The 27,978-nt window shown below is 46.2% G+C and overlaps 1 protein-coding gene across 8 annotated transcripts in view; it reads right to left on the bottom strand.

The window, feature by feature from the left end:
* Positions 1–25,272, bottom strand: part of NFASC (neurofascin) — a 102,311-nt gene extending 77,039 nt beyond the window's left edge. For 2 of the 8 annotated variants that reach the window (XM_065403579.1, XM_065403580.1), the window contains exons 1-7: positions 25,179–25,272; positions 17,184–17,201; positions 14,798–14,903; positions 14,186–14,382; positions 13,183–13,305; positions 11,833–12,003; positions 6,379–6,429 (exon numbers count right to left, since the gene is read on the bottom strand). In XM_065403579.1, coding sequence (XP_065259651.1) covers positions 6,379–6,429; positions 11,833–12,003; positions 13,183–13,305; positions 14,186–14,382; positions 14,798–14,903; positions 17,184–17,201; positions 25,179–25,272 — 760 coding nt within the window. Of the gene's footprint in view, positions 1–6,378; positions 6,430–11,832; positions 12,004–13,182; positions 13,306–14,185; positions 14,383–14,797; positions 14,904–17,183; positions 17,202–25,178 lie in introns of those variants that run through there. The other 6 variants (XM_065403583.1, XM_065403584.1, XM_065403581.1 and 3 more) reach the window with 3 other exon arrangements.
* Between the last annotated feature and the right edge of the window lie 2,706 nt (positions 25,273–27,978).

The raw sequence follows: 27,978 nt of genomic DNA, 5'->3' as shown, positions 1-27,978 counted from the left end.
TGTCATTTTAATGGCAACCACTGTATGGTACATGTCTGAACAGGCTGCACATCTCACTTCAATAACAATTTTGTTTCTTCAGGAGCCAGGGAAGGGATCAGTCAGGGAAAAGAAGCAGTACAAGCAATTTTACCAGCCATATATTAATGATGACATTTAAAAATAAAGGAAGGGAAATTAGTATCCTGTTCCAGTTCTTTTAAAGCACCCTACAAACATACTGGGTACCTCATAATAAAGGTTCTATCTTAGTACAAACTACTGATAAACATTTGCCATTTAACATTAGGGAGCAGCAGAAATCATTCCAGGCAGACAAAAAATTCCAATTCCAGCTTTGTGACGATGACAGACAGAAAATGTCAGGCTGCTAGAAAAGTCTCAGTCCATTTCTTTGGTTGGAACACGGAAATAAATAAATTAATTGGAAGTGGATTTTTATACCTGCTCTGCTGATCATACACCCCTGTTATTGACACCGTTATTTGTCTATATAAAAGAAACCTTAAGCAGGTGTGATCAGGATAGTTTAAAACATCCACTTAACTCCAGTGCCTGCAGCCCTGAGCACTGAAGTGCTAATCAAAGGCATTTTTGTTTTTTTCATATATTACAGATTACAGATTTTAAAATTGGGAAACAGCTGGCAGAACATTTAATTTCTACTAAGAACCTTGAAAGAGGAGTTATATACATATTCAGACACTGTATTCATTTGCTTTCTCTACAGTGAGCCACCTTTAAAAAGTTTTCCACTGTTTTGAAAAAATTCTATCATTTCCAGTGGCGTTCCTTATCTTAAAGACAAGAAATTTCTGGCGCTGGTAAATCTTTCCAACTAGTAGAACGTTAATTATGATGATACTTAGCTCTTATATAGCACTTCTCATCCAAAGATCTCAAAGTATTTTACAAAGGATGTTAAATATCATCAGCTCCTTTTTACTGAAAGGGAAACCAAAGTTCAGACACTTTAAGGCCACCCACTAAATAGGCTTTGAGAAGATGATGGGTGGTGGTTAGATCTTACTCATTATCAGCCTGGGGTTTAGGTTCGAGACTGATATGGGGCTAGCATTCAGGTCTGGATTAGATGATGCTAAAATCTCAGGAATTGCTCCCATAACATTTTTACCTTAAGATCAGCTGATCTTATTACATTTCCACCATATTAAGGTAAAGTTTCAGAAGATGCACCTGCTGCAATTTTAACTGTATCAGAACTGAAAATACTGACCCTCTATATGTTTTGGATCTGACCCAGAACAAAAAACTCTAGGGAGAGTTCAAGTCTAAGCATTTGGAGTCTGGGATTCTAATCAGAGGCTTTCAGGATGGTTCCAATTGGCTGTTCTGTAATTTAATATTCAAAGCAGACAGAACATAACTATTTTAGGTTTATTGCAAATGGTAACAGGCATCCCCTCTTCTATTATCTGGGTTGCAGGTGGGTGTGATATAAGAGAGATGCAGGGGAATGGAAATTGAAGCAAGGTGTTCTTTTAGTCACCAACTCGGGGGGGGGGGGGGGGAGAGAGCAGGCACTGCTGCATCAGGGCTCTAGCTGCATGAAAGTTGGCGGGATTTTTAGGACACCCCTGATAGCGAAGTTTTATATGAATGAGGCTTTTCATATATGCATATAATGCCACGCCCCAAATATCAAGGTGAAAACACCCCTCTACTCTTTAGCTGCTTCCTTCAATGGCAGGTCAGCTCCCGGGACTGTTCAGTGTCTAACTGCAATCTCAGGATCCACATGCAAAGTAGCATAGACCTAGATATCTGGCTCCTCGGAGAGCTGCTCTGTTGACAGCTCCTGCCTCCAGCATGGTCGCGTGCAGTGAGATTGTTGGGGGGAGGGGAGAGGAAGCAGCCTCCAGAGGCTTCGCTGTAGCACATGCATGGCAAGTTTGCTCTGTAAGCTCCATCCCAACACACTGTCTACAGGCTGTACTCTGGAAAGCTCTTCACAAGCTTCCTATGGCACTGGGCTGCTGAGGAGGTTGCCAAGGACTTTTGAACGCAACAGGATCTCCGCTGGTGGTCATCTAAGCATTCAGAAGATGCTGGAGCATCCATTCCCTCCTTGGTGCACGGCTAGAGCCCTGCAAATCTGTGGAGATCCGCTTTATAGCCGTGGACCATTTGTGCAGATCGGATGCGGATACAAATTTTGTATCTAGAGCCCTGCAAATCCGCGGATATCTGCAGACCATTTTTGCGGCTCAGATGCAGATCCACGTGTCCTGTTAACTGGATTGATACGTGTGTCTCAGGAGTAGATGCTTTTCACTACATTTTATGCTTCTGCAGATTGTAAGTTATCCATAGAGGGAGCAGCAATTCAAATCTGTGCTGAGGGAGGACCAATGGGCCTGGGTTTAGGGCTTTGCTGTTGGATTCTTCAAGATCTAAGCTTCTATTCAATACAAAGTGGTGCTGCTAGCTGTGAAGGAGGCCAATCTACTGCTGTCTCATTGAGCCTCTATACAAACTCAGACACAGCACTAAGAGGTATGCACTTCCCTTGTTCATCTGAACAGGACATTGCTTTATGTCCAGCTACTGTTCTTCCCGAGCCTCTATGGACGTTCGTGGTGCAGCTGGATGTTCCATTTACTGAGCAGTCATCTTGGCAATTTTTCCTCTCATACATAGCCCTTACTCATGCAAGTAAACCCACTGATGCAAATGGAACTCCTTGCATGAGTAAGGGATGCAGGTTTGTGCACCCAAAATGGGAACCTAAGTACCACAGCTAGATACACCGGCACAATGTTTTGATCTGAGTCCACATGCAGTAACTGAGTGCCTATAAAACTCCTCCCGTGCCTTAAACAGCTACTGTTTGGTGGTAAGGTTGGCAGCAGGAAAGGGTTTATACAGTAGGCTGGAGCAGACGGGTCTCTTGACTTTAAGAATCAACTGAAGGTGGGGGGAGGAGGTGGAGGAAGGGAAAAAAAGCCAACACACATACGTGACTGGTGTCAACTCCGTTACTCCAATACAATGAAACCTGCACTAAGGATCCACAAGTGCAGCAGGTACTCCTCCGTTCCTTTTCCCAACTTTTGAATGGCCATTTAAAGAATCCCTAAAGTTTCTGCAGTCACGTTCAGCCAAGTGTCCGACTTTTACTTATGGCAATTTGCACTGCAGAAAGAAGTTTCAGCTATAAAACTTTTCTCTGAAGGTTTACTTGCTACATGAAACCGGTGTGGGCAAATAATCCAAGCTGAATTACTAATTAGACACATTTTTCTGTTCGTTAATTTAGCATGATTTTCTCAAATCGATTAGTTATTAAAATAATGTTCAGAATAATTTCTAAGAACAAGTCTTGGTCTGTAGTTCACATGTTTACAGTTGGTTGGGAGGGCCTGGCACGGAAAGTTTGAGCTGTTGGATTGGACACACAAGGTCACCTAGTATGTTTCTTTTCCCCTGGTTGAATGAGCCAAACTCTACACTTCAAGCTGGAGATGTGATGTCCAGTTTGGGTGCTAGTTCACTAGGAAGAGCAATGGCTTGGACAGGACAATGGGCTAGCTGCCCCCAGTACCTACAGTCCTGGGCAGGAATGTACTCAGAGCAGCTAGCCTGCCGCTGTGGCTAGGTCACTCAGAGCTAAAGTACAGCCATCTACCTGGGCTGGAAATTACAATCCCCAGCTCAAGGTGCAGAGGGACCCTCATATTCAGTTGTCCTGGGAGGAATTCAAAATTCTGTTCCTGATATGCAGTGTTTGTTACCTTCCTGGCAGAAAAAGTTCTGTCCCTAGATTATTTGAGGAGAGTGAACACAAAAATAGTGCAAACGGTGTAAAGGGATTCACTTAGAAATTCAAACTTCTATTTATTTAAACAGCATTTGCCCAGCTTCATTAGCAAATGAATATTAACCAGAAACATTTTAAAGGATAATTCTCTATAGGATTCTCTCTCCATTTTCCCATGGATTTACACCTACTCACAGGCACAGAGGAGAAATCTCCTTCCACTTCCATCGCATGGAGACTTGAATCAGTTGATGTGACAACCACTGCTCCTATTGGAGCTAATTTCACTCTTGACCGTTCAAAGCCATCCAGACTGGGCATAACTAATCTTCTCTCATTTCAAGGGCATCCCTGACTTCAGTTAAACACAGCACATCTTCTGACACTGCTACTTGCTTAGCAGGGTGGTTACACTGCCAGCACTGTTCTGGGTTTCTAACATGCCAAATCCCCCTCAATAGTCCTCGAGACAGTTTTCACTAAAAAAAAATAAAAATCCACATTTCAAGAAGGAGTTCCCTCCCTAGCCCATATGGCATCCCTATTACTCAGAGCATTCTCAGCTAGTCTCATACGGGGCGACACAAAAGGCGGAAAAAATCCTCTTTTGGCCATTTCATTTGGCAGCAAATCATGGCAGAAAACACATTTCAATGCTCCTGCAAGATTTTATCCAACTTGCTTAGACTTCTGCAGTCAGGCAATATGTTGCCAAAAAAAACCCTGCAAGGCTTTCAGTTGCTTAAGCAGCAGTATTCCCTATTCTTCCTGATAGCGCAAAGCTTCTATCTGATTTGGGATTCATTTGCTTTGCAGAGCTTTCCTACCTTTCTGATCTAGCTAATTCTCCGAGCCATTACTAGGATGAGAGCTTCACAATAACATGCCCATATTACTGCTATTTCCCTCCTTTGCTTGATGCCAATGAAATGGTGATCTGATTATAAGGTGGAAGACCCTCTTTGGTCCAGATTCTCTGCTGCACTCAATTTAGGTGCAGCAGATGTGGTGCTGGGGCCACGAGTGAGCTGGTTACTGCTCCCTGATTTCCTGCCCAGCCTTGAATGCACTGGGGGCTGCTCTGCCATGCACCAAGGAACTGTATGCCAGCTAGGGATGGCTGGGGTATCCTGTAGACAGTGTCTATCCCTCCTGCAATGCACATCCTGCTGGGGGGTGCAGAGGGGGAGGATAAGAGCTTCAGCATAAGAGTCAGCTATGCTGGCTGTATGCCTACCAGGGACTCCCCAATGGCAGGGTTCTCCTTTGCTGGGGGTGAAAGGTCTGTCCCCCCTCTTGCTTTGCACTGCCTGAGCAGACACCTTGAGGAGGGAGGGTCTGAAGAGGGCTCAGACTGAAAGCACAAAGATCTTTGCATTTTAAAACATATGTGAGGCCCGACTGCTATTCTAGCTACCTGAGCACGAGGACTCCAATAGGGTTTGCCTGTGCATATCTGCGGGCAGACCACAGTCCCTTGTGTTAAGCAAAAGTCCTCTCATGGTTTCAGGGCAAATGGAATCTTTCTCATTATTTTGGAGTCAGTTTCATCCTTGAATAGTCTTATGAGGAGGGAACGATACAGGCTGCACCAGCACATCCCCCCCCCAAGCAGCCGGAACATAATCATGAAAGGCATACACTGAATTCACTGCATTTGGGTACATGCTCCCCCTTCCTCAGCAACAATATCTTGGGGTATATCTGCCGGAGCTTACGAACACTTTGTTATGATTCAGTTTCCAGCACTTTACGCAAACATCCTCCCTCACTACACCACTGAATGAAATAAACCCACCGTGGCCCCCCACTATTATTTACATTATCACATCACTTCCATGACACTTTCAATTCATTTCAGAAGGAAGATCATGCCCTGGGGACCTCAGCGATTGTGCCTCTGAAGCATAGTTTATGAGTATGCTGTGGGCTTCCCCCAACAGATGTATTCTCCTGAGGTAGTTTTTCTGCTCAGACAAAGGGGAGAGAAAGAATCTTCAAAAAGCATTCAACACATGCATAACACCACTACAAAGAAACACATTACCATGCTTTTCAGAAAACCATACACCTCTTTTCCCTTCTCAATGCCTATGTTTAGCTGCAAATATAATAGATGCTCTTTCTGAATGGTAAGAAATCTTGGATTTTCTTTTTAAGTTTTCTGCTCTTTGGAAAGAGGATCTTATTTGCGGTAGAAATGAGGATTTGGATTCAATTTGGCCAAACCTCCTTGCTGTTTGGGCTTTGTTTTGGATCATATTCAATTAATCCAAATGCCCCTAATCTGGGGGTTCAGAGCATTGATTAGCTTTAATTTTCAATAATTTGGACACCGGATGATATTGTAGGGGTCCCCCCCCACGTCCAGTATTTATGAAGTTGAGACTATAAGTACAAAATCAGAAACAGGACTACATATATATGGCGTGTATGTGCACACATATTATATATATATATATATTGCTAACTTGACTGCTCAATTGCCTTGTCAGTTTCAATGACCAACCAACTAGTGGGTGTTAACACAAGAGTAAGTTGGGTTAGGTAGAAAGGAGTTAGAACATGAAGTTCTCCAGAAGTCAGTGTTGACTCACCACTGTACATGTCAGTGTGATTTCGAAAAGACGTTTCATTATGGGGATTCTCTGTAATAAACAAAAGAACATGAGCGCACCAAAGGCAACAAAGCAAGCACTGAGTAACGGAAGGCGTAACGGAGGAATGCAAGAAAGCAGGAATGAAATACCAAGACCAGAACACAAAATTATTTTGAAAACGTAAAAATACTGCAGCTATGCAACACAAGCACACAAAATATTCTGAAAAGAACAACAGTCCAGAAAGAAAGAAACAGCAACATAAGACAGCAATGAAAGGAGAAAGGGCTGCTTCATTCCTACAAGATGTATAATCAAATCAAAATATAAAAATAAAATATCAACTAAAGGTTTCATAAACACTTTCTGCAATTTAAGTGTTTGATTCTTTTGGTATAAAGAGAGTGTCTGTATCTTTGAAAAATCCAGTTCCAATGTGAGACAAGTGGCTATTTTGCTCTTGATTCCTTGAACATATGAGGGAAGCATGTTTCTTGCTATTTTATGTCAGTATAAAACATAGGTTGGCTAAGCAACAGCACAACCACACAGAAAGGTGTGATAAAAATGAACAAAATTAGGATTTAAAAGTAGTTAACTGTAAAATCCTTTTAATTAAAAGGATTTTAAAGTGCATTGTGTCTCATAAAAATCCACTATTCACTAACACATATCCATCATTCGGTGACAGGCACTCAGATCTAACAACTCTATTTTATGGAGAACATTAATTGGCATTACAGGATTGCTGGATGATAGATAGAACCATGGGCCAAGGTCCACAGCTGGGGTAAATCAGCATCATTCCAATGAACAATGCTGATATACACCACCTGAGGTTCTGTCTTCACGTTTTTAAAATGCCTCTTATATTTTAAATGCTGATTTGGGATCTGCTAAGAGTGATCAGATTTTAAAAAGGGATGCTACACAGCCATCTTACGACATCATCTAATGAACAGAAAGTTTTAGAACATTTAAAAACTGGGTACATTGGTTACAAGAAAAGTCATTGCCCTGAAGCTTAAACATCAACAACATACATCATCTTTTTTCAGAAGGGTTAAGACCAGGGCCAGCTCTGGCTTTTTTGCCGCCCCAGGCAAAAAAGCCTCCCGCCGCCGCCCCCCCCCCCCCCCCGGAGCGCGGCAGGGAGGGCGCCGAGCCCGGCCGCGGACCGCTCTCCCCGACCGGCCGGAGCGCCGGGGGGAGGGCGGCGAGCCTGCCGCGGCTCTGCTGGCGGCCGGAGCCCCAGGAGGAGGGCGGAGAGCCCGGCCGGGGCTCCGCTCTCCCCGGCGTCCAGAGCCCCCGGGGGAGGGCGGAGAGCCCGGCCGGGGCTCCGCTCTCCCCGGCGTCCAGAGCGCCGGGGGGAGGGCGGAGAGCCCGGCCGGGACACCGCTCTCCCAGGCGGCCAGAGCGCCGGGAGGAGGGCGGAGACAGGGCCGGCTCTGGCTTTTTTGCCGCCCCAGGCAAAAAAGCCTCCCGCCGCCCCCCCCCCCCCCCGTGGGGAGCACGGCAGGGGAGCACGGCAGGGGAGGGCGCTGAGCCGGGCCGCGGGCCCGCTCTCCCCGACCAGCCGGAGCGCCGGGGGGAGGGCGGAGAGCCCAGCCGGGGCTCCGCTCTCCCCGGCGGCCAGATCAACACAGTCTGACCTCATTCCGCTATAGGGAAAAGTACAGCCTTATGTTTTTACTGCATCTTTACAAACTGCAAGGGCAATTTTCTTCCCTCCCATATGGAACGTAAATAATGGAAATTGAATGTAATCATTTTTCAGCAGCTGGATTACCCATTTCTTAAAGTAGCCAACACCCATAGTTTAAGGCACATATCACTCAACAGCTTTAGACAAAAAAAAACTAAATTCAACCACTTTGAATGTGATATAGACAAAGAATTTATTATCTTAACAGCCAGAAAATCAGCGCTTCAGTCCACCTTCTATACAGGGGCCTCCAGGGGCTCCTGGGATGGAATTTGCATGCTATAATAAAGCTGACATTTCCATGGGAAGACTTAAGAGAGAGTCCAGTATAATTGGAAGCCACAGTGCAGCAGCCTTAATGAGCCTTTTAAAGGGCCTGAGAGAATGGATGCTGTAGAGACATCTAGATGAAGAATAGCTATCCTACATGGGTTAGCTAAGCAGAGACTTCTTAGAGCTCGTCAATTCATCAATAGTTTGTTCTGCACATTCTTTCCTTCAGTCAATTAATATATGCAGCCACATCCTCAGCTGGTGCCAATGAGCCCAGTTCCATTGTCTTCGGTGCTGCTACACCCATTTACGCCAACTGAGAACCTGGCCCTTTATTTGCAGATAAATGTTTTCATTCTTTGACCAGCTCTGTAAGTGGATAATTTATCTGAATGTTATTCATCTGTGAATATTCTCATCATAGTGTGACTGGACAGCAAGTGTGAAAAATCGGGACGGGAGTGTGTGTGGGGGGGGCAATAGGAGCCTATATAAGAAAAAGACCCAAAAATCGGGACTGTCCCTATAAAATCGGGACATCGGGTCACCCTGTCCCATCGATCGGCCAAGAATCTATGTATTTAGCCTTTGTCTGTCCCAGCATGCCTCAGTCTTATTCCTAAGCCCACATGGGGGAGAGAGCACAACAAAGCGGGTAGAATGCTCTCCGCCTGTTTTGATTCTCATATCAAGTTTTATGCCACTGGGGCTCCACTAATTTCAACGTGCACTGATGTGAGATCACAGTCAGGCCCTACCGTCCTGGTTTGGGAGTGTTCTACACTCACTTTGCAGAGCTCTAAATACACTCAACCTGTTCCACAATGTGTAGCATGGTACCTATTTAAAAGCCATAGTCCTCCTCCTCTCCAACTACGGCAAATGCTTCTTTAACAGAGCTCCTGTTCCTCTAACTAGGTGGCAGCTTGCCTAGCATAACATGACCCTCCAATCACGTGTTCAAGGCGTGCTGTACCATTCCAAGTTCTCATCTCCTGGAAGGGTGTGCGGAGACATTCAAACATAGACTCTCTGGCTATGGGAAAAGTTGCCAAGCTGCTGCAACAGGGAAGTTGAAATAAAAAGGAGACGGAATGGAGACGTTGTTGAGAAAACAAATGGGCAGCAGGGAGGGATTGGACTCAGCTTCTGCTGACTCTGAACTGAGACAAGGGGCAAACGTGTAAGGTGAAGCTATGCAGAGAGGTATAATGCTAGCTGCTTTTACCTGGGATGTTCATTATCCAGTGTAATGAGAACAGAAATATACAGCAAAGTCTCTGAACCATTGCTTGTGTGGTCCTCCTCCTAACTCCCGCAGTCTATAGCCCTGAACTCTCACGGCATTAGACTTGCAGCCGGGTAATGCTGTTCTCACTATTTCTTAATACAGAGCGGCATCTGGGAGAGCCTGCCCTGACCAGGCATTTTCAAACACAATGCCCGCTTTCTTTGATTATCTCTTCCCCTCAAATTATAGTTACAAGGGCTTAGGCCTTCGGTCTTTAGATTTATACTCCAATTTATACCACAGTGTAAAATATACACAGGGGGCAGCTAAGCTTCTTGCTCTCAAAGTAATGTGACATTGTGCTTGCCTCAACCAACATTGTCCTAGGTGCTGTACATATACATAGCAAAAGTCCCTGCCTTGCGGGTTTAGAACGTAAGTATTATCTCCTTTCCTCATCCTCTCTCTTACCCCCCCCTTACAAAGTTTCCACATCCACTGGTGATCGGAACTATGATCTCTCTCCAAATTTCCTCCAGTAGACCCCCAGTGAAATCCATCAGCATTGGATACCTGCCTTCCTCCATAAATCTACTTTTAGACCACAGAAGAGAATACTGGTGCCAGGAACTAGCATGTATACTCTCCATCTCATCCCCTGGCTCCTTGGACATGCTGAGTTACTAGATAGATGTGCATCCCGTACACCTAGAAATAAAATAAATATTCAGAAACAAATCCAGGACTGCCTATCCTACTATCACTGCAGTGGCGAAAGGATTTTGCAGTCAGCAAAGGACTCTGAATGAGATTAGAGACATAATCTGGTTTGTCCATCTCCAGCCTCAATGTCATCTCAGGAGACTTCTCATTATGTAGTGAGAGTGAATTATAAACGGATCCTCTTGCCCCTAGAGAGGATGCCCTTCTCTGGGTTGAAACTGAGGTCACCTGCAAGCCAGCACAAGTTTTCGATGCAATCGCTTGGGCTCCATAGGGTTAATTTTCCTGTTAACGTGAGTGGGAGTCACACAGCTAAACAACAGATGGTTGTTTATAAATAATTTAGCCCTGTGCTGTGCAGCTCGTGAGTTAAGCGAGGAGACTACATGTGCCAGTCGCCTCAGTGTTCACAAGCACAATATCTTCTCTATCCAATGAGAGCAACAATGGGCTTAAATTCAGGCCAGGCCTGAGGCTACGTCCTCACTACGGGGGGGGGGGGGGGTCGATTTAAGATACGCAAATTCAGCTACGTGAATAGCGTAGCTGAATTCGACGTATCGGAGCCGACTTACCCCGCTGTGAGGATGGCGGCAAATCGACTTCCGCGGCTCCCCCGTCGACGGCGCTTACTCCTACCTCCGCTGGTGGAGTAGAAGCGTCGATTCGGGGATCGATTGTCGCGTCCCGACGAGACGCGATAATTCGATCCCCGAGAGATCGATTTCTACCCGCCGATTCAGGCGGGTAGTGTAGACCTGCCCTAAGCAAGTGAAACTCCAGTGGAATCAAAGGAGTTGCACCAACTTAGAATGGATCTGAATTGGGCCCAGTATAATTCTGCTCTCAGTTACGCTGGTGAAATCTCAATGAGATAGCACCAAGAACAAAATTGGACGCAGAATGTTTTAAGGATCCCTGGCTGCCTGGGGCTCATTACCGCATTCTTGCGTATATTTCTGCATTATTTCAGACTTGTTCAGGAAAGTGCTATGGAGATACAATGCAAATGTAAAAGAACCGAGGGCCACAGCACAGTTAATAACCCTAACCCTGGGCTCATCAGGAGCAGCTCTGAGCAAACCCAGGCTATTTCTCACATAAGAAGCCTGGAAATTAAACAGATTGATCACCCACTAACTACGTATATAAAAGCTCCCCTACAAAGCGCAGACACGTCTCACCTCTGTTGAAGCTGGTTTTGGGTTCGTACACACACACACACACACACACACAGTTATAGCATGAGCTATAGGCCTGCTTAGCAGTGAAGTTCTGAAGCATTAGAGAGACATCAATACCCCGCCTTTATGTTATTGGTCCAACTGCTACGGTTACCTTCAACCACCAATTCTTAGGTTATTCTAAACCCTGTTATGGAAGGAAGTGCCCTCCCTCGGAGAGATCTCAGAGCTGCACGGAATGCCTTCTCTGCACGATACTGACAGCACGATCTGGAGGGAAGTCCTTGCAGAAAGACTTAAAGAAGCACCACTCAACCGGTCAAGGCGACACTTACTGGTTTGGATCTTGAGCGTGTAAGGGTTTTTCTGCTGGATGGTGTGGGTGAAGTGGAAGCGCGCGTTACAGCTGTAGTCAGTTTGGGCGTCTTGCAGCATAACGTTGGAGAAGTATAAGTCGCCGTTCTGGCCCTGGGAGACACGCTTGTCTTGGTGGATTGGCTCCATGGCTGAGAGAGAGAAAACAGGAATTCAAAACAAAAGCCATCGCGCTGCTGGACTCCTTAACATCTGCCTTCAAACAACTGGTGTGTCTTCTGGCAAAGCATCCGGAGGGGGCAGCAAATGCATAACTGACGCAGGGTCACTGAAGTCCAACAAGAGCTGATGAGTACAAACCAGTTCTTGTAATTAGTGGCATGAAACACTCCATGAAGAAAACAAAATACGACTGGAGGCTGCCACGCCCCTCATGGACTTTGGAGCAACACACAGCCTTCCTGGCCTGCTGGAAGGGACTCGTTGGATTATAAGAACTCACTGGTTTCCAATGGAACCAATGACGCGGGATGGGAGGGATTTTAAAGAGCTAGGCATTTCTCATCGATGTAAAATGTGATTTGCCCCATAGCTTTGTTTTCAAGCTGCTGCCATCCCCATGCCTGGTTACAGCAGAGGCTCATGTTCTTGGGCCAAATCGCAGGCCTGCTACTCCATCCAGCAGCACACACTGGCCCCACACTCCCCTCACCCAGCTACCCCCAGAGCAACAGCTCCCCATTCTACCCTCGCAACACCGAACCTCTACGGTTTCATATATTTTAAGGTCAGAAGAAACCATTGTCGCCTAGTCAGACCTCCTGCATAACATCAGCCATGGGACTTCCCTGCTTCACATCCAACAGGTTGTGATTGAAGTAGAACAGATCTTCTAGCAAAAACATCCAATCACCCACCACCTTCAGTAAGCGGTTCCAATGGTTAATTACTGACACTGTTAAAAATGTGAACCTTATTTCTAGGCTGAATTTGTCCAGCTTCAGCTCCCAGCCAATCCCTCCCCTCCCTTTCCATTCCAACCTTTTTAAAACCCGTGAACCACAAAGTGGCTAAAAACTCATGCCATGATCTAACTCCCACAATTCCTGCCTGCAGAGGATTGTGGGCTGTGACAGGATTTCTCACCAGTTTGTGGGTCACAGGACAAAACGAAACAAAAAAAAATAGGAGGTTGAGAACACTTGGCCTATGCCAGAAAGCATCAGCTCCACTTCTGCTGTAATTAAAACAGGGGGGAAAAAAGGTTGAAGTTCTGCATTAAAATACATATTGCGATCGGTCAAAAGATTTCCCTCAGTGAAATGAATGGTCCAGGGAGCCCTGGCCACCCGACCACTGTCCCAACTTACAGCTGCTCATCCAGAAGACAACAGGAGGCGGCAGCCCAGGGGGTGGGTTGCATTTTAAAGTCAGTGGGGATCCTTCATCGATCTCTACAAGGTCCAAATGTTCCTTTGGCCACAAGGGAGACCCTGTAATCAGAAGATGTGAGACACATAGCGGACGTTGAGTTGAAGGGAATATACTGGGAGAGATTTGTTTTTTAAATCACATCGCCCTCTCCGAGGACCTGGCCTGGTTTCAATGGAAAGGCCCTGATGCAATTTAATTTTTATACACACAGGTTTCTTGCAGGGTCCATGTGTTCCTGCTCCATGATGATATTTCTCCCTCCAAAAACTACTTACATTGGAGGGTCTCTAAGTGTTGTACAAACATGACTAATGAATTAAGCTTCACGACAACACCCTCTCTAAGGTGGGTGTCATTACCCCTATATTACATATAGGGAAACTGGGGCACAGAGAGACAAAGTAACTTGGGCACAGTCACACAGCAGGTTAGTGGCACAGAAGGGACGAGAACCCAGGTCTCTTGACTCTCTGTTCTGCTTCCTAGCCACCAGACTATGCGGCCTTCTCTAGCAGCTGAGATTGCGATCCACTGTGATCAGTTACAAACTGATGTTTGTGTGTGTGATGCACCCAGATGACACAGTGACAGGCCCATTAGAAGTTAGTCAGGATACAGTTATTGCAGTTGGGTTGTTGGATACAGGGGTGGAAGTGGTGGGAAGGAAAAGATCAGCCTACCAGCCAATGCAGATAATGGGTATTCTATTACCACTATATATCTCTAGTCCATTTGCAAGGCCGAATTAATAAAACAAAACAGACACACATACTGCAAGTGAAGCAAGATGTGGCATTTGCGTGGCAAATATTTCCTTCCCAGCTTCTGCAAACCCTATGTCATGCAAACATCTTTTTTAACCCAAACCAGAGCCACTCAGCTACCTGAGGCTGTAGACTGCCTGGCTCAGCCTTGAAGCAACAAGTCTGCATTACTCACTGGAAACCTGCAGGAGGATTTTGCTGGAGAGCGCTGTCCCGTACTCGTTTCGAGCAGAGCACTGGTATTCCCCCTCATAATCCTCTGGCCTCCCACCGCCGCGGAAGTCGATGACCAGCGTCCCCGACCTGCGCTGCATCGAGACCTTCGGGTCCTTGGCCACGTTGAAGAACTTCCCATTCCGTGTCCAAGAAAAACTGCCAACGTTGGACATTGCAAGTATTATGTAACCACGTGCCGTGTCCGCACAGGAAGAGCCTTACTAGCTACAATACAGTTACATTTAACGTATGATCCATTAACTTTCCTACCTAATAAGAGAGACACGAGATGGAGATGGTTGTTCTTCCATAGAGTCTGCCAGGGCCAAGCTCTCATTGAGTGCCAGGCTTTCGCCCCCCTCGTGTATTCCCACATTAAATCTATTTGGGTATTTATATGGCCCTTGTCACTATAGTGTCTAAATTCCAGAGCTAAGTGCTGTACTGTGGAAGGTAAGGAGCCAAATTCTCTGCTGGTATAATGGAGCTGTGCCAATTTACACCAGTGGAGAGTTTGGCCCGAGGTACCCAGAAAGACTCACTGGTCATGAGAACTTTAAAATGCACTCACGTAGGAATGGGGTTCCCTTTGGCTTCACAGTCAATGAAGATGTTATCCCTTGGGTCTACAATATAATCCTTCACAGACTGCTTTGTAATCGTGGGAGGTTGAGGCACTGCAAAGGACACAGAAAGGAAAAAAGAATGAGGAGAAACCCTTTACTCATTGTCCTGCAACGGAATCCTCCTGGGAATTGAGACTTCCCGTAGGGGGATTCACTGTTTATATTCATTATCTTTGAAATTTCAGGTGTCAGTAAAAAGACCCTTCAAAATGTAAGAGCCGCATATTTCTCATCTAAATGACTTAAGCTCCCTGGTCAGGCAGTTCCCCGCCACCAGCAGGCCATCTGATGTGAACTAAAAATTAAAAAAAAAAACTCTTTATGAAAGAGACTGAACATGACAGCAAATCTTAGCTAAGAGCTTTCAAAGACAGAACACAAATGTACGTGTTTTACATAAAAGTTCCTGCAAGGAGCCATCAAGGTAGAACACATTCAAGACAATGGTTTGAAAACTTCCATGTTTAGCCAGAGATAGTTCCAGATTGGTATCTAGGAGCGAAGGGTTTGGAAAGACTAAAGAACATACCAATGACCAGTTTAGGGTCAGGTTCTGAGCCATTACTGTATGTTTAACATCAGTGTAGCTCCAGAGACTTCAACAGATTTATCCCTGATTTGCACCAGGATAACTGGGGATCAGAATCTGAACCCTTGTCTCTTACCCCAGGAACTGGAAATAGCTTAAAGAGGAGATACTTGTTCATTACTAATTTGGTATAGGAAATTGATCTGACATGCATGTCCATTATTTAGTAGGGTCGGCAAAACAACAGATGCAGTTCTCCTCTGAAACAGACTTTTAGCAATAATTCTCCACAGAGTTAGTGTTTGTGTTGCAAGATTAAGCTTTTGCTGGGACATGATAGCCGCTTTATTAGAACTGAAATCTCCTTAGAGCAGCGGTTCTCAAACATTCCCACAACACGATCCCCACATTATGGATTACAATTTCCCTCCAGTCTAAGGTCCACTTCCCTCACAACAGGATGCAACTCAAGGTTAGCTTCCCCTCTTTCCCCCTGCAGAACATTTCTGACTCCATCTTCTCTTTGCTGCTATTCCCTGTAGCAGATCATCTTGCAGGGGACACTTCTGAGCATATCTGTTTTGCTACTGTCCTCTCTGGTTCTGGTTGAGCTTATTTCCTGTCCGCACATCCCTTATGTACAGAAAAGGAATCGACATGGGGCTAACTAAGGCCGGATTCCTCTTAATCTTAATTCCAGTGTCAGATGGAGTATGGGGGGCAGTGAATCTAAGGCAGGGTGTAGGATAGAGTACAGCAGACTCCCTATCCCCTTCCCTTCAGCTAACAGCACAACCTGGCTTCTTACCTTCCCATTCCTTTCTGAAGGTGCCAAAGGAGGGGGAAGAGCCAGGCTGCTTAGGAGCTGAGATACACAATCATCTCTGAGCTACGCAATGAGACAGAGGAAATTCTATTGCTGCCCTTACAGCAGATCTATTCCCCACAATCCAGAGTTCATGCCCTCTGAACACACAACAATTCAAAGGAGACATTGTGCATGCCAGGAGAACTGCAGGCAGTTTTCAAATTCAAAGGCACCAACTGCCCACCGCTGAAAGGGAAAGAGGAGAGCTATGTTGGACAGGAAGGGGGAAGGTAGGGAGTTAGGTTGGAAGCAGACAAATGGTGGTAGGAGGATAGTGGGGAAAAAAAGTGAGAATCTCATTGAAGGATAGAATTGGAAATGAGTCCTTATAAACCACCATTAAAAAAGGATAACCTCTCTGAAGGTCTCCACCTACAGTTTGAGAACCGTTGCCTCGGAAGAAGGTCTGCTGTGTCTAGCTGTGGCCCATATTTGCAGCTCTGACCTACATTGTGAATCCACTCATCTGCAAGAGCCATTAGGAGCATCTGCAAATTAGGGCATCAGGTTCCAGTTATGTACTGGCCCCGATTTAAAATTAGGAGCCAGACTCTGATCTAGTGTAAATCCAGAATAACTCTGTTAGAGTCAATGCACTTATGTTGGCATAATGCAGATCAGAATATGGTCCTAGGAGGGGGCCCTGGTTTAGAATTGTCCAACCATTTGCAGATGTCTCAGCCAACTGGCCAACACACGGATGCAGTCGATCAGACAGTCCGAGGAGGCAGGGGGGTGGCCAGACTCCCCCAACCTCCAAGGAACAGCTCATGCTCTTAAAATCTGAATCTTGCAACAGAGTCTGCTTTCGTGGATTCTGTTCCTGCCTTGCCATCACAAGCCATTCAGATTGCTCCTGCTGCAGCCCCATGCATAACCTCTGCTGCCCACCAGCAGGACTAATATACAAAAAACAAGACAGGGTAGGACTTACATTCATTCTGAATATTTGCTGTTAGTTCCGAAGTGTAAGCATTATAAAAAAAGAAACAAAAAAGGTTAATTGAAAAAGAATCCAACGGATTACATACGCAACATGGCTATCAGAGGGACTACAAATATATCAATATCCAAACATGGCCACTTTAGAGTAAACAACGCAAATGCCTTCTAGCCCACTTACCTTCATTTAAACATGGGGAAATTCCTCCATCAAAAACATGATTCTTTCATATTCACAATGAGGATTACATGTTCACAATGAGGATTGTGTGTCCCAGGCCACTTGCCCCCAACCTGCCTTTTAAAAACTGCACATGTGAATTTAGTGAGGTTGAATGGTGACAGATCGGCAGCTCTGGAGACTGATGGGCTAAGCTTGTTCATGAGATCAGCGCAGAATGGGCACTGCCAGAGCAAATGTCTTATCCCACTGCCACCAATATGCCCTATCCCAGAGTTGGATGGATCGCCTTTAAGGATAAGAAAGCAGTTCAGTCTCTCTGGGCAAATTCCATCCTTGGCCTCGACTGCTGTGACTGCCAACAAGGAGGCCGCAGGTGCCGACTGTGGTGGTGGTGGGTTAGAGAGATACTTTTCCGCTAGGCACTAGACTGCAAACCAATGACCGCACATCAGGATACTTATCAGATAGTGGTAACTTGTGATCCCTAACCAGGTCTGGGCTTGAACTGGTGGCAAATTCAAAAGCCAGTTACTGAGCCCCTTAGGCCAGCCCTCCAGGCAATCAGGGAGCAGGTGTAGGGTTTAATAAGTCTTGATTTGGCTAACTAAGTAAAAGCCCAAAGCAACCCAGGCACCTGTAAGACGTAGTGTCTGACCAAGAGATCATAAGGCATCTTAACTGCCAAGGGAGACATCATGCCTAATGTACCTGCCTCCTCACAGCCCTGCGTCAGGGTCTGCCTCCAGGTACTAGTGTTTATTTCCAGAGTTGAACCATGAGAGGTCTGTTAAGTTCTTCATTTAGCTGTTTAAACAGATACTTTAAGCTGTTAGCAGCTGGCTCTCTGCCAAGACCTGATGGACCACCGGGGCAGGGGTGAAGGGGGACAAGGAGGCAGTTTCGTCGCCTGGTTGTAAGAGCTGAACCACCAGAAGCTTTCCCAATGTAAAGAGAAAGCTGAACACAGCACATGGGGAACAAACCGCTGACTGGCCAGCCAAGCATATGGAAGATACTGATTCCAAGCAGGAGGAAATGAGTGCTAGCAGAATGGTCCATGGTAGGGTGACCACATGTCCTGATTTTATAGGGGCAGTCCTGATATTTTGGGGCTTTTTCTTATATAGGCACCTAATTACACCCCCCGCCCCAATTTTTGACACTTGCTATCTGGTCACCCTAGTCCATGGACAACTTCCTTCCTCCCCATGGTGCATCACTGTTGCGCTGAGATGTGACACTTGCACTGTCCACACATCATAGCGGGAAGCTCCAGCTCCATATTCAGCAATGCCCACACGAGACTTTGGGCTCAGTGAGCAAGATTCGATAGAAGAAAGGAGCAGAAGAGTCTAGCAAAGCTTTTGTTTAGGAAAAAAAGTGGAAGAAAAATAATCCTGTGCAAAATAACCAAGTTACTTAATAGCAGGGAGACTTTTCCTTGTGATAGACATGTTTGTAGAGCACCTAACACAATGAGGCACTGATCCTGGACGGGCCTCTGGACACTACTGCAACACAAGCAGGGCCGGCTCCAGGCACCAGCCCACCAAGCTTGTGCTTGGGGCGGCACCTGGAGGGGGGCGGCGCGGCGCTCCGGCCGCCGGGGAGAGCGGGGCCACGGCCGGGCTCGCCGCCCTGCCTCTTGCGCTCTGGCCGCCGGGGGGAGAGCGGAGCCCCGTCCGGGGCTCGCCGCCCTGCCCCCAGCGCTCTGGCCGCCGGGGGGAGAGCGGAGCCCCGTCCGGGGCTCGCCGCCCTGCCCCCGGTGCTCTGGCCGCGGGGGGGAGAGCGGAGCCCCAGCCGGGGATCGCGGCCCTCCTCCCAGGGCTCCGGCCGCCCTACGCCCGGCCGCCGGGGGGAGAGCGGAGCCCCGTCCGGGGCTCGCCGCCCTGCCCCCGGCGCTCTGGCCGCCGGGGGGAGAGCGGAGCCCCGTCCGGGGCTCGCCGCCCTCCTCCCAGGGCTCCGGCCGCCCTCCCTTCCCCCCCCCGCAGGGGGGGGGGCGGCCGGAGGCTTTTTTGCCTGGGGCGGCAAAAAAGCCAGAGCCGGCCCTGAACACAGGGTGAGAACCACAGGGTTCATTTTAGAGGGACCTAGTTAGGCTTTTAAGGAGAGTCACTGATTTATTTGGATTTTTAATGGTCTTGGTTTAGTTGCTTATCGTAACTTGTTATATTTCTTTACACATTTTATTGAAAGCAATAAGCAGGTAAAAATAAAACATTATTAAGGCTAAACTATTATACCTTTTGTTAAGTTAACAAAGGGTTAAACAATACAATTCTATTAACATTATAAGGTTAGAATTCATTTAAACTAAAGACAAGTATTATTCCAATATATGCTATGTCTTTTCCAACAAATAAAAATTAACAACATTGCCTATAATACAAAAACAAAATTGGTTTAAGAAATAATTTGGAGGGGTGAGAAGACGACGTGCAAAAAACATATTTTAAATTATAGAGCCATAGTTTGGTAGCGTTAAGACCCTTCAGTGCCACAGTGGTTCATTGATTGATTGCATGAGCTATGCATTATTAAACAGTTCACCCCAGGATCTCTAAATGCAGTAATGTAACTATTCTAACGCAGCTAGATAATAAAAGACATATGTTAATAAAACTTTCCTCTTTATGGTGCTTTGAATCTTCAAAACCCACTAATTTGTTTACAACACTCGTCACACAGTAAGAGTATTATCCCCGATATTACAGATGGGGAAACTGAGGCAGACAGGGGCAGTGACTTGCCCAAAGTCACAGCGAGTCAGTAATAGAGTTGGGAAAAGAACATCGGTCTCCTGACTCCAGGGGTGAAAGTGAGCCAGTACGGGGTACCGGTAAGAAGCCGGTACCAGCCCGTACGCAGCCCACATTAAAGCGCTGCCACATTAAAGCGCTTTAACGTCGCTGCCCCTTTTGCGCCCCCCCCCATCGGTGGCCCTGCTGGTACGGTCCCTACCGGCAGGGCCGCCGATGGTGGGGGGAAGGGGCAGCAATGTTAAGGCACTGCCATGGCAAAGAACCTTGCTTAAAGCGCTGCTGTGGCAGCACTTTAGCATCATTGTCCCTTTTGCCCCCCACCCGGCCGCCGACGGGGGGGTGGACAAAAGGAGCAGCTGCCCCGGGGCTGGCGATTTAAAAGGGCCCGGGGCTCCGGCCGCGCAGCAGTGGCCAGAGCCCCAGGCCCTTTTAAATTGCTACTAGAGCCCTGGCCGGCGTGAGCCAGGCGGCCTGGAAGGGCTGGCTGGGGTGTGCTGACCCCCCCAACCCTACCCCTTCCGCAGGCCGGAGCCGGCCCTAGCCCCGTACCGGTAAGTCTTCGGAGTTACTTTTACCCCTGCCTGACTCCCAGTCTGCTGAGCTAACCACTAGCAAGCACTGCCTCCCTATTGCTATAAAGGCTGAAAAGTGAAATACTTTACCTCTCCACGATTCCCTTTGCACCTTCTCAAACTTGACTGCAAGGGATGCTCAAACTGGACACCCAACCCACTAGTAGCTGTGTTTGCAAGCTCTCTGAGAGGGAGCTTCCCAGTTAAAGAGGCAGTGTTCCCCATCTATGGAGATTTCCTACAATACACATCCATGCACCTGTAGAAAGAGCTTATCCCCATGATGGAGGGAAGTCCTGTGCAGTTTGTAATACACAGGGAATAAAGCTCATCTGCTCAGACAGCTCGCAATTTGCACACTTATCAGGGCCCAGCACAACCCAGGAGCAGCTGTGGCCATTTATGCACCACCTGCTCGACTTAGTAAAACCTGTAACCTTTCACATTCAAGATGGGAGTGATGAATTCATTAGTTAAGTCTTGGAGCTCAACAATGGGAAGCCACAAAAGGGCTAGCGAGACCTGATCACTGACTGGGTTAAAAGTGAGATTAAAACGCCAACTCCCCAGCAGCTCTAAAAGCTTCATCAGAAGGAGAATGGAGCTCACGCTTGATGCCTTCAAAGAGTTAAATGAAACTATTTGAAATGGGCTCAGCTGGGTGGGACAGATGTTGGCAAGACCTTTAACTCCTGCATTGATTTGGGACACCCCACTTTTGGATTTCATCCCACCGCAAGTCACTGTGATGAGCGACAACACTTTGAAGTTTGCTACATTGTGCAGAGTTCATTTGAATTTCCTTAAAAGAGGATAAATTAGGCGAAGAAAGGCACACCCTGCCCCAGAGCCTGGCTTCCCCTTTGTTTTCTCATCTGGCTACATGCAGTCACACAAGGGTCCTGTCTAAATGGTGGTTACGGTAGTAAAATATGGTTGTTGGTTTCAAACGAAGCCTGGACAGGGTCAGAAAGGGAAATGCTGTCCCTCAAGAGCGGGGGCAGCTTTATGGTTAAGGCACACCAGTGGGGTATCCTTGGCTCTTTTCCTTGCTCTGCCAGAGGCACTATGGGCAAGGCACCATCTACACTAGCAAAACTATCGTATCAGTGGAGTTGGAGAAGGACCTGGTGTTATAATTTATTGTCCAAGGATATTTATGATAGATAACAGAGTTTGTCCCTGCCAGTATAGCTAGGACAAGAGTATATTAACAATCAGGGCAGTAAGCAGAGTTTGGTCATGTCTACACAAGCAATATCAAACTGGCTTATGACACCATCCCTAGACATAGTTTTGCTAGTGTAAATGGATGCTGTTCCCTATCAGCAAATGGCAACTCACTTTAGTATCGATCTTAGGTATTTATAGAGTGCCAGTCACCTTTGTACATAGGCATTGAACATAGCAAAGTAAAAAATCATAAAAGTAAAACAAGGTATTTAAAACTACATCTGCTTCCGCACTTCTCACCGAGAGATGTCAATACTTTCCTACCTCCCGGGGTGGTGGTGTGAGGAACAAGCGACAGGCGCTTTAAGTTCCTTAGATGGGAGGTAGTGTAGAAATAGAAAGTAATATTCCACAGCACAAGTTATAAGCATTTCTCTCTACTTTTCTAAGGTCGCATTACACTTGAGTAGGCAAAATGATGATTCCTCCATCCAAGGCACAAGGAACAGCAGCAGGAAGCTCTTTTAAAATCAATTAGGTTTTGTCTGACCGTGCTGCTTCTCCTTCCATTTCAGGGAGCTTACATTTCTTAAAGGGCTCTAAGTTCTTAACAAAGCAGGGCCTGATAAGTGTCGCAATCAAATCGTGTGCGCAAAATACATTCTCATTGTTGGGAACAACAAAGTACAGTGAGCATGTTACACCACCACCAACTGCAGCTACACAGAGTTTTTCATCCCAGATCACTCTGAATTAGGTGGAGCAGGGACTTGAGCACTGGGCCCTGGTCCCAGGCTAGGACCCTATTCACCAGGCTCCAGAAGACAACGAGAGAAGAGTGTGCCTGTCCAACTCTCTTTCGCTCTCAAACCTTCCCGACAAAAACTGTTGTCAAAACTGATACATTTAGATCAAACAGCCTATTTCACCACCGACCAGCTGGCAGCAGCGACCTGTGTGGGACCTGCGTGAAAGCTCAGCTGTGGGTCCATCCTTGGGAGCTCAGACCCACATCTCTCATTCTGAAACTCTCAGAAAGAGCAAGCATCCCTGCCATCCATCACTGACTTTTGTCCATTTAAAGATCCCATTATGAATTGCCTTATTTATGAATTCACTCCAAGCCTTCCTCATACACCTTTTCTCTCTTTCTTCTCCTGTCCAGTCTCTCTCCACATCTAGGCTCTGTTTCAGCAACAGACTTAAGCATGTGACTAACTTAAAGCATGTAAACAGTCCCACAGAAGTCATGACTGTTTCCATGCTTCAAGGTACACACGTGCTTAAGCACCTTGCTGAATGGGGGCCATGCATTCACCCACCCACCCAGTTGGCGCGAGAGCCTCATCCATTGCAGCTCCTGGAGCCAACCTACATCTTTCCACCTATTTCCAAACTTTGCGTAAAAGCACCTCTCTTGTCTCTTGCCCATAACCTTTCAGTCCCCTGCCCCTCCTTGGTCATTGAAGTCAGGAAAGCATTTGAGCCCAGTTTGTATGACTAGAGTGTCTAAGACAGACCAATATTATACCTCCCATATCAGGAAGTGTCATGCTCCCTTAGCCTGAAGTTAGGCCTTAATAATACTGTACCCTTCTCTAACACCTTTCATAAAAGGATTTCCATGTGCCTCAGAGCTGCAATGAATTCTGTGAGGGGGTGGGGTGGTTATTAACACCCGCTTTTACAGAGGGGGAAACAGAGGCACAGAGAGGTTAAGTAAGTGACCCAAGTGGCTGAGTCTGGAATAGAATCTGAGCCAACAATGCCTTTGCTATGCTCTAACCACTTAGACGACACGGTCTAGAATATGACAACACAAGGTCAGACATTTTCTAAGCACTGGTGTGTTAAGGTGGCTTAACAAAATCATTCAGCAGCAATTTCTTTACCCTGAATTTCCCCTCCATGTTTATCCTCCTGAATAGAATATAAAACCTGCCCAATAACTCACCCCAAACGGCCTGATGGAGGGAGATAAAAATTGCAGAGTTGTACATGCAACCTTCCCGATATAACCCAGTTTCCTCCTCCCGTTGGGACCAGACCTATCTACATCTTGGTGACAGCATCTTCCTGAAAGGACTGCTAATGAGATTCTCTCCTCCATGAAGGAGCACCCCATACACAGTCTCCATAGTAATTGCCCATATCATACATCTTCAGAGTCTCTTAATTATCAGTGGCATGTCAGCTACTGGCTTCCTTAACACAGCAGCAACCTGTAGGATGGAAGTTCCCTCATCTTCAAGTAAAGCCCATTAGGGTGAATTCATGTTTCTGCTGGCAATGAAGGGTAATTACACAGCAGCACAGTACCTAAGAAAGGCAGGAGAGGATTCTGTGCACCTTGGTGGAGTTCAAACACCTATCAGAGCCAAACAAATATGACAGGGTTTTCCTCAGCCCAGTACAACATAAGGGTCTTCAATTAAGTGGAAATAAAGAGGAGGAAACCCTCTTCTCCCCTGGCTCTCCTCTCAGCTCCAGCACGCTTCTTCCCTGACTGCCAAAATGAGCCCCACTTCTCACCCCTCTTATATCACGCTAGGGAGAACAGTGAGTTACTTACCCTGCACATCTCTGCAGACATCTGCACCTTCACCTACTCAGAGGGAGAGGGTTATCCCCTCCTTCTCACCTACGGACAATGTCTATACGCCCTGTTCAACTCCTCTCCCAAGACCATCATCCCTGTGGGAATTGTACAAAGCAGCACTTGCAGGTGCGCACAAGGGTCTTACCATGTGTATTTATTGCAGGATTGGAGCCCCAGGTCGCATCAGATCCTCCCCTAAACAAGGGCTCCAATAGCTTCAAAATCAGAACAGTTTAGCTAAGCAACCAACCAAATAGGAGGTACATGTTGGCACTGGAACGGGACTTTAGGTGTTGACGCTGGGGGGGGGGGGTCACTTTGACTCCTGTTCTTCCCTCTTTGCAACTACTCTCCAGTCCCTTAGCCCGCAAAAATGATCAGCGTTCTCATGGGACACGTTCCAGGAAAAGGCTAGGAATCCTGCGCTAATATTGATTGTGACATTAATTCCTTACCAGGAAAAGCTTAGCTTAGATGCAGCATTCACTGCAGTTTCCAATCCTTAGCCAATAAAGTTGCCTAAAGCACAAAGAGCTCAAGAGACTTGCCCAAGGTCATACAGTGAGTGAATGGCTCAGCCCAGATTGGAAATCCCAGGGTCTCTCTGGCTCCCGAGTCCTTCGCTCCAACCATTACACCACATGGCTCCCCGAATGGAGATTTTTAGAGAAAGCCGAAAATAAATCTAGAAACTTACGATCCAGGGGAACTTCGATGGCTCTGATGATATGATGAAGGTACAGAGCAAACACTACTCCTGTGTAGGTTAGGAGGTACTGTTGCATTACCATTTTGAATGTTTGGATAGTATTATGCTTCCACTTTCCTTCAATAGGGCAGGCTGGCCTCTTGCCACAGTAGCTGTACTCCTCGGATTCTTAACTGCAAAATAAACACAAGCCACAAATTAATGAGCTGATTATAGAGCGCTCTGTATTCCTCATTTTCTTATTTTTTTGGGCCGAGGAGAGAAGCAATTTTCATCTGTAATTGTTTGTATTGGGGTAGCTCCTAGAGGCTCCAATCAGAGATCTGAGTCCCATCGTGCTAGGCACTGTACATACACATAGTAAGAGAGAGTTTTTGCCCCAAAGAGCTTACAGTCTTAATATTGGAGTGCTCCAGAGATGTTAGCCCTACAGAGTCCTCTTGTATCTTCACTGACTTCCAGTCATTCGATGACATATCATCAGAATACTCGGAAAAATGTATATGAACTAAAGATTTAGAATTTAACCTATTCAAAGCGCTTTACATCAACAGTCACTTCATCTTCACAACACACCTCCATGAGATAGGTTAGTCACATCTTCCCCACTTTACAGATGGGGGAAAGCAGACACAGAGGAAGACAAGAAACCGGTCCAAAGCCACACCATGAGTCAGTGTCAGAGCCAGGATTAGAACTCCAGAAGTCCTGGCTTCCTGGCCTGTGCTCCATCAGATCACGCTGCTCCTCTTAAATAATTTGATAGTCAAGGAATCTGCATCTCCAATCTTGCAGCAGAATCCCCCTTTAATAGGAGTTGCCTAATTTGCTATAAGAATTGCCCTAACCAGAGATAATAAAATATACAGATTTAAAACCTGGAGCACCTTTTAAAAAAATGCATCAATGATCAAATTCTGCTCTCCATTACACGGGTACAAATCTGGAGCAACTTAACTAAAGCATCCTCTCTGTATGCAACCAAGGAATACACCTCTACCCCGATATAACGTGACCCAATATAACATGAATTCGGATAGAACGCAGTAAAGCAGTGCTCGGGAGGGCGGGGGGGGGGGGGGCGGGCTGCGCACTACAGTGGATCAAAGCAAGTTCGATATAACGCGGTTTCACCTATAACGCGGTAAGATTTTTGGCTCCCAAGGACAGCGTTATATCGAGGTAGAGGTGTATTTCCCAGAGATACACACTGAACCAAAAGCAGACTGTGCTCCTGCAATCGGATCTACACTGACTAGCCCTGATGCCTTATGCACGGATCCAACTGCAGGATTGGGGCCTTAGAGTACCTTAATAGAGTCACTCAGAAATATGGGGGATAGATTTTCAAGTGCTCAGCACCCATGAGTTCTAATCTTCAGCAGTCAGCAGCTCCTGTTGTGACCCTTATGGCTAAATGGCGAGTACTGAACTCTTGAAAATGTGGCCCTGAGTATCAGATAGAGGATCGTGCAAACTATTACTGTAGCATATGTCCACTGTACTTAGAATTCAAAACCCAAGCAATGATCAAATCCAAAGTAAGAGAATTCCAAACACTTCAAGGAAAACATTCTGTTTGTACGCAGTTACTCTGATGCGAAGGCTAGAGATAGATGAATAGTGGCAAACAATTTTCACAAACCCTGATGAATTAGATACCAAACTCAGGTTTTGTTATGTTCACAATCCCACTGATCATTTTCTTTATAAACATTCATCCTAACTCAACTCTGATCAGGAATAATACAGAGAAATCAGATATTCATTTCAGGATGGAAACAGGAAAATCATGCTGTGCCTGGTGACTAATTGTAAGTTACTCAGAACTAATGAATAAAGAAGAGTGAAACCAACAATTTTGTGAAGGAAAATCAATAGGATTAAAAAAGGCCTGTGTAAAAATACAGAAGATGCCTCAAAAAAAAAAAACAAAAAAAAAAAAACCAAACACCCCCTCAACCAACCACATTAAATAAATAAATAAAAATCAATGTCTATTTGTAAATATCAAAGAAGTGCTACTTTTCACTGAAGAAAACTATGCTGGGAACAGTTCGAAGCTCTAAGGAAATCCCATGCTTCGGCAGAGCTGATTGACAGTAACAATTATTCTTCTACCATTATGCTGTGTTAATACCATATTGTATGTTACAAGATAACAGGAATACTTTTGGTCATTTATGGATCAAGGAAAGCTGAGCTCAGCTGTAGCATCTCTGTGTCAGGAAGCTTTCTGCTTTTTACTCAATTTTCCAGCTGGACTGGCTGAGGTACTGAAGGTCAAGAGACTTGCCTGGGGTCATGCAGTGAGTCAATGTCTTAGCTGGGAGCCTTCTGGCTCCTACTTCTTTGTTCTAAGCACTACACCACATGGCCCTCTTCTTATGATGCTTATGACACACAGAGGAGTTTTACTCATGAGATAAATCCTGTCCTCCCTAACAGCCCTATTACTGAAGTCAGTAGGCCCAGTTCTGCCCTGAAAGGCAAGCAGAGCTCTCAGTAACTCCAATGTGAGTTATACAGATAGAGTGGAAGAAAGAACTGGCCCACCTGGGGTTGACAAGTATATAAAGAGTAAGGGTCTGATCTTGCTCCCATTAAAGGTGATGGAAAAAACTCCCGTAACTTCAATAGGAGCTAGATCAGACTTCAAAACGGAAAAATCTGCCCCCTGTGCAGAGGGCCAGCACAGGGGCCTATGCACCAGTCCTGTTTGGAGGGCGTAAACTGTGCTTAGGCCTGGTGTCGAACCTCTGCATGGGTAGACACATTTCCTCCTTTC

The sequence above is a fragment of the Emys orbicularis genome, chromosome 4 (assembly GCF_028017835.1).
Source record: "Emys orbicularis isolate rEmyOrb1 chromosome 4, rEmyOrb1.hap1, whole genome shotgun sequence".
In the NCBI taxonomy this organism is placed as follows: Eukaryota; Metazoa; Chordata; order Testudines; family Emydidae; genus Emys; species Emys orbicularis.
This window is presented reverse-complemented; position numbering and strand designations above follow the sequence as displayed.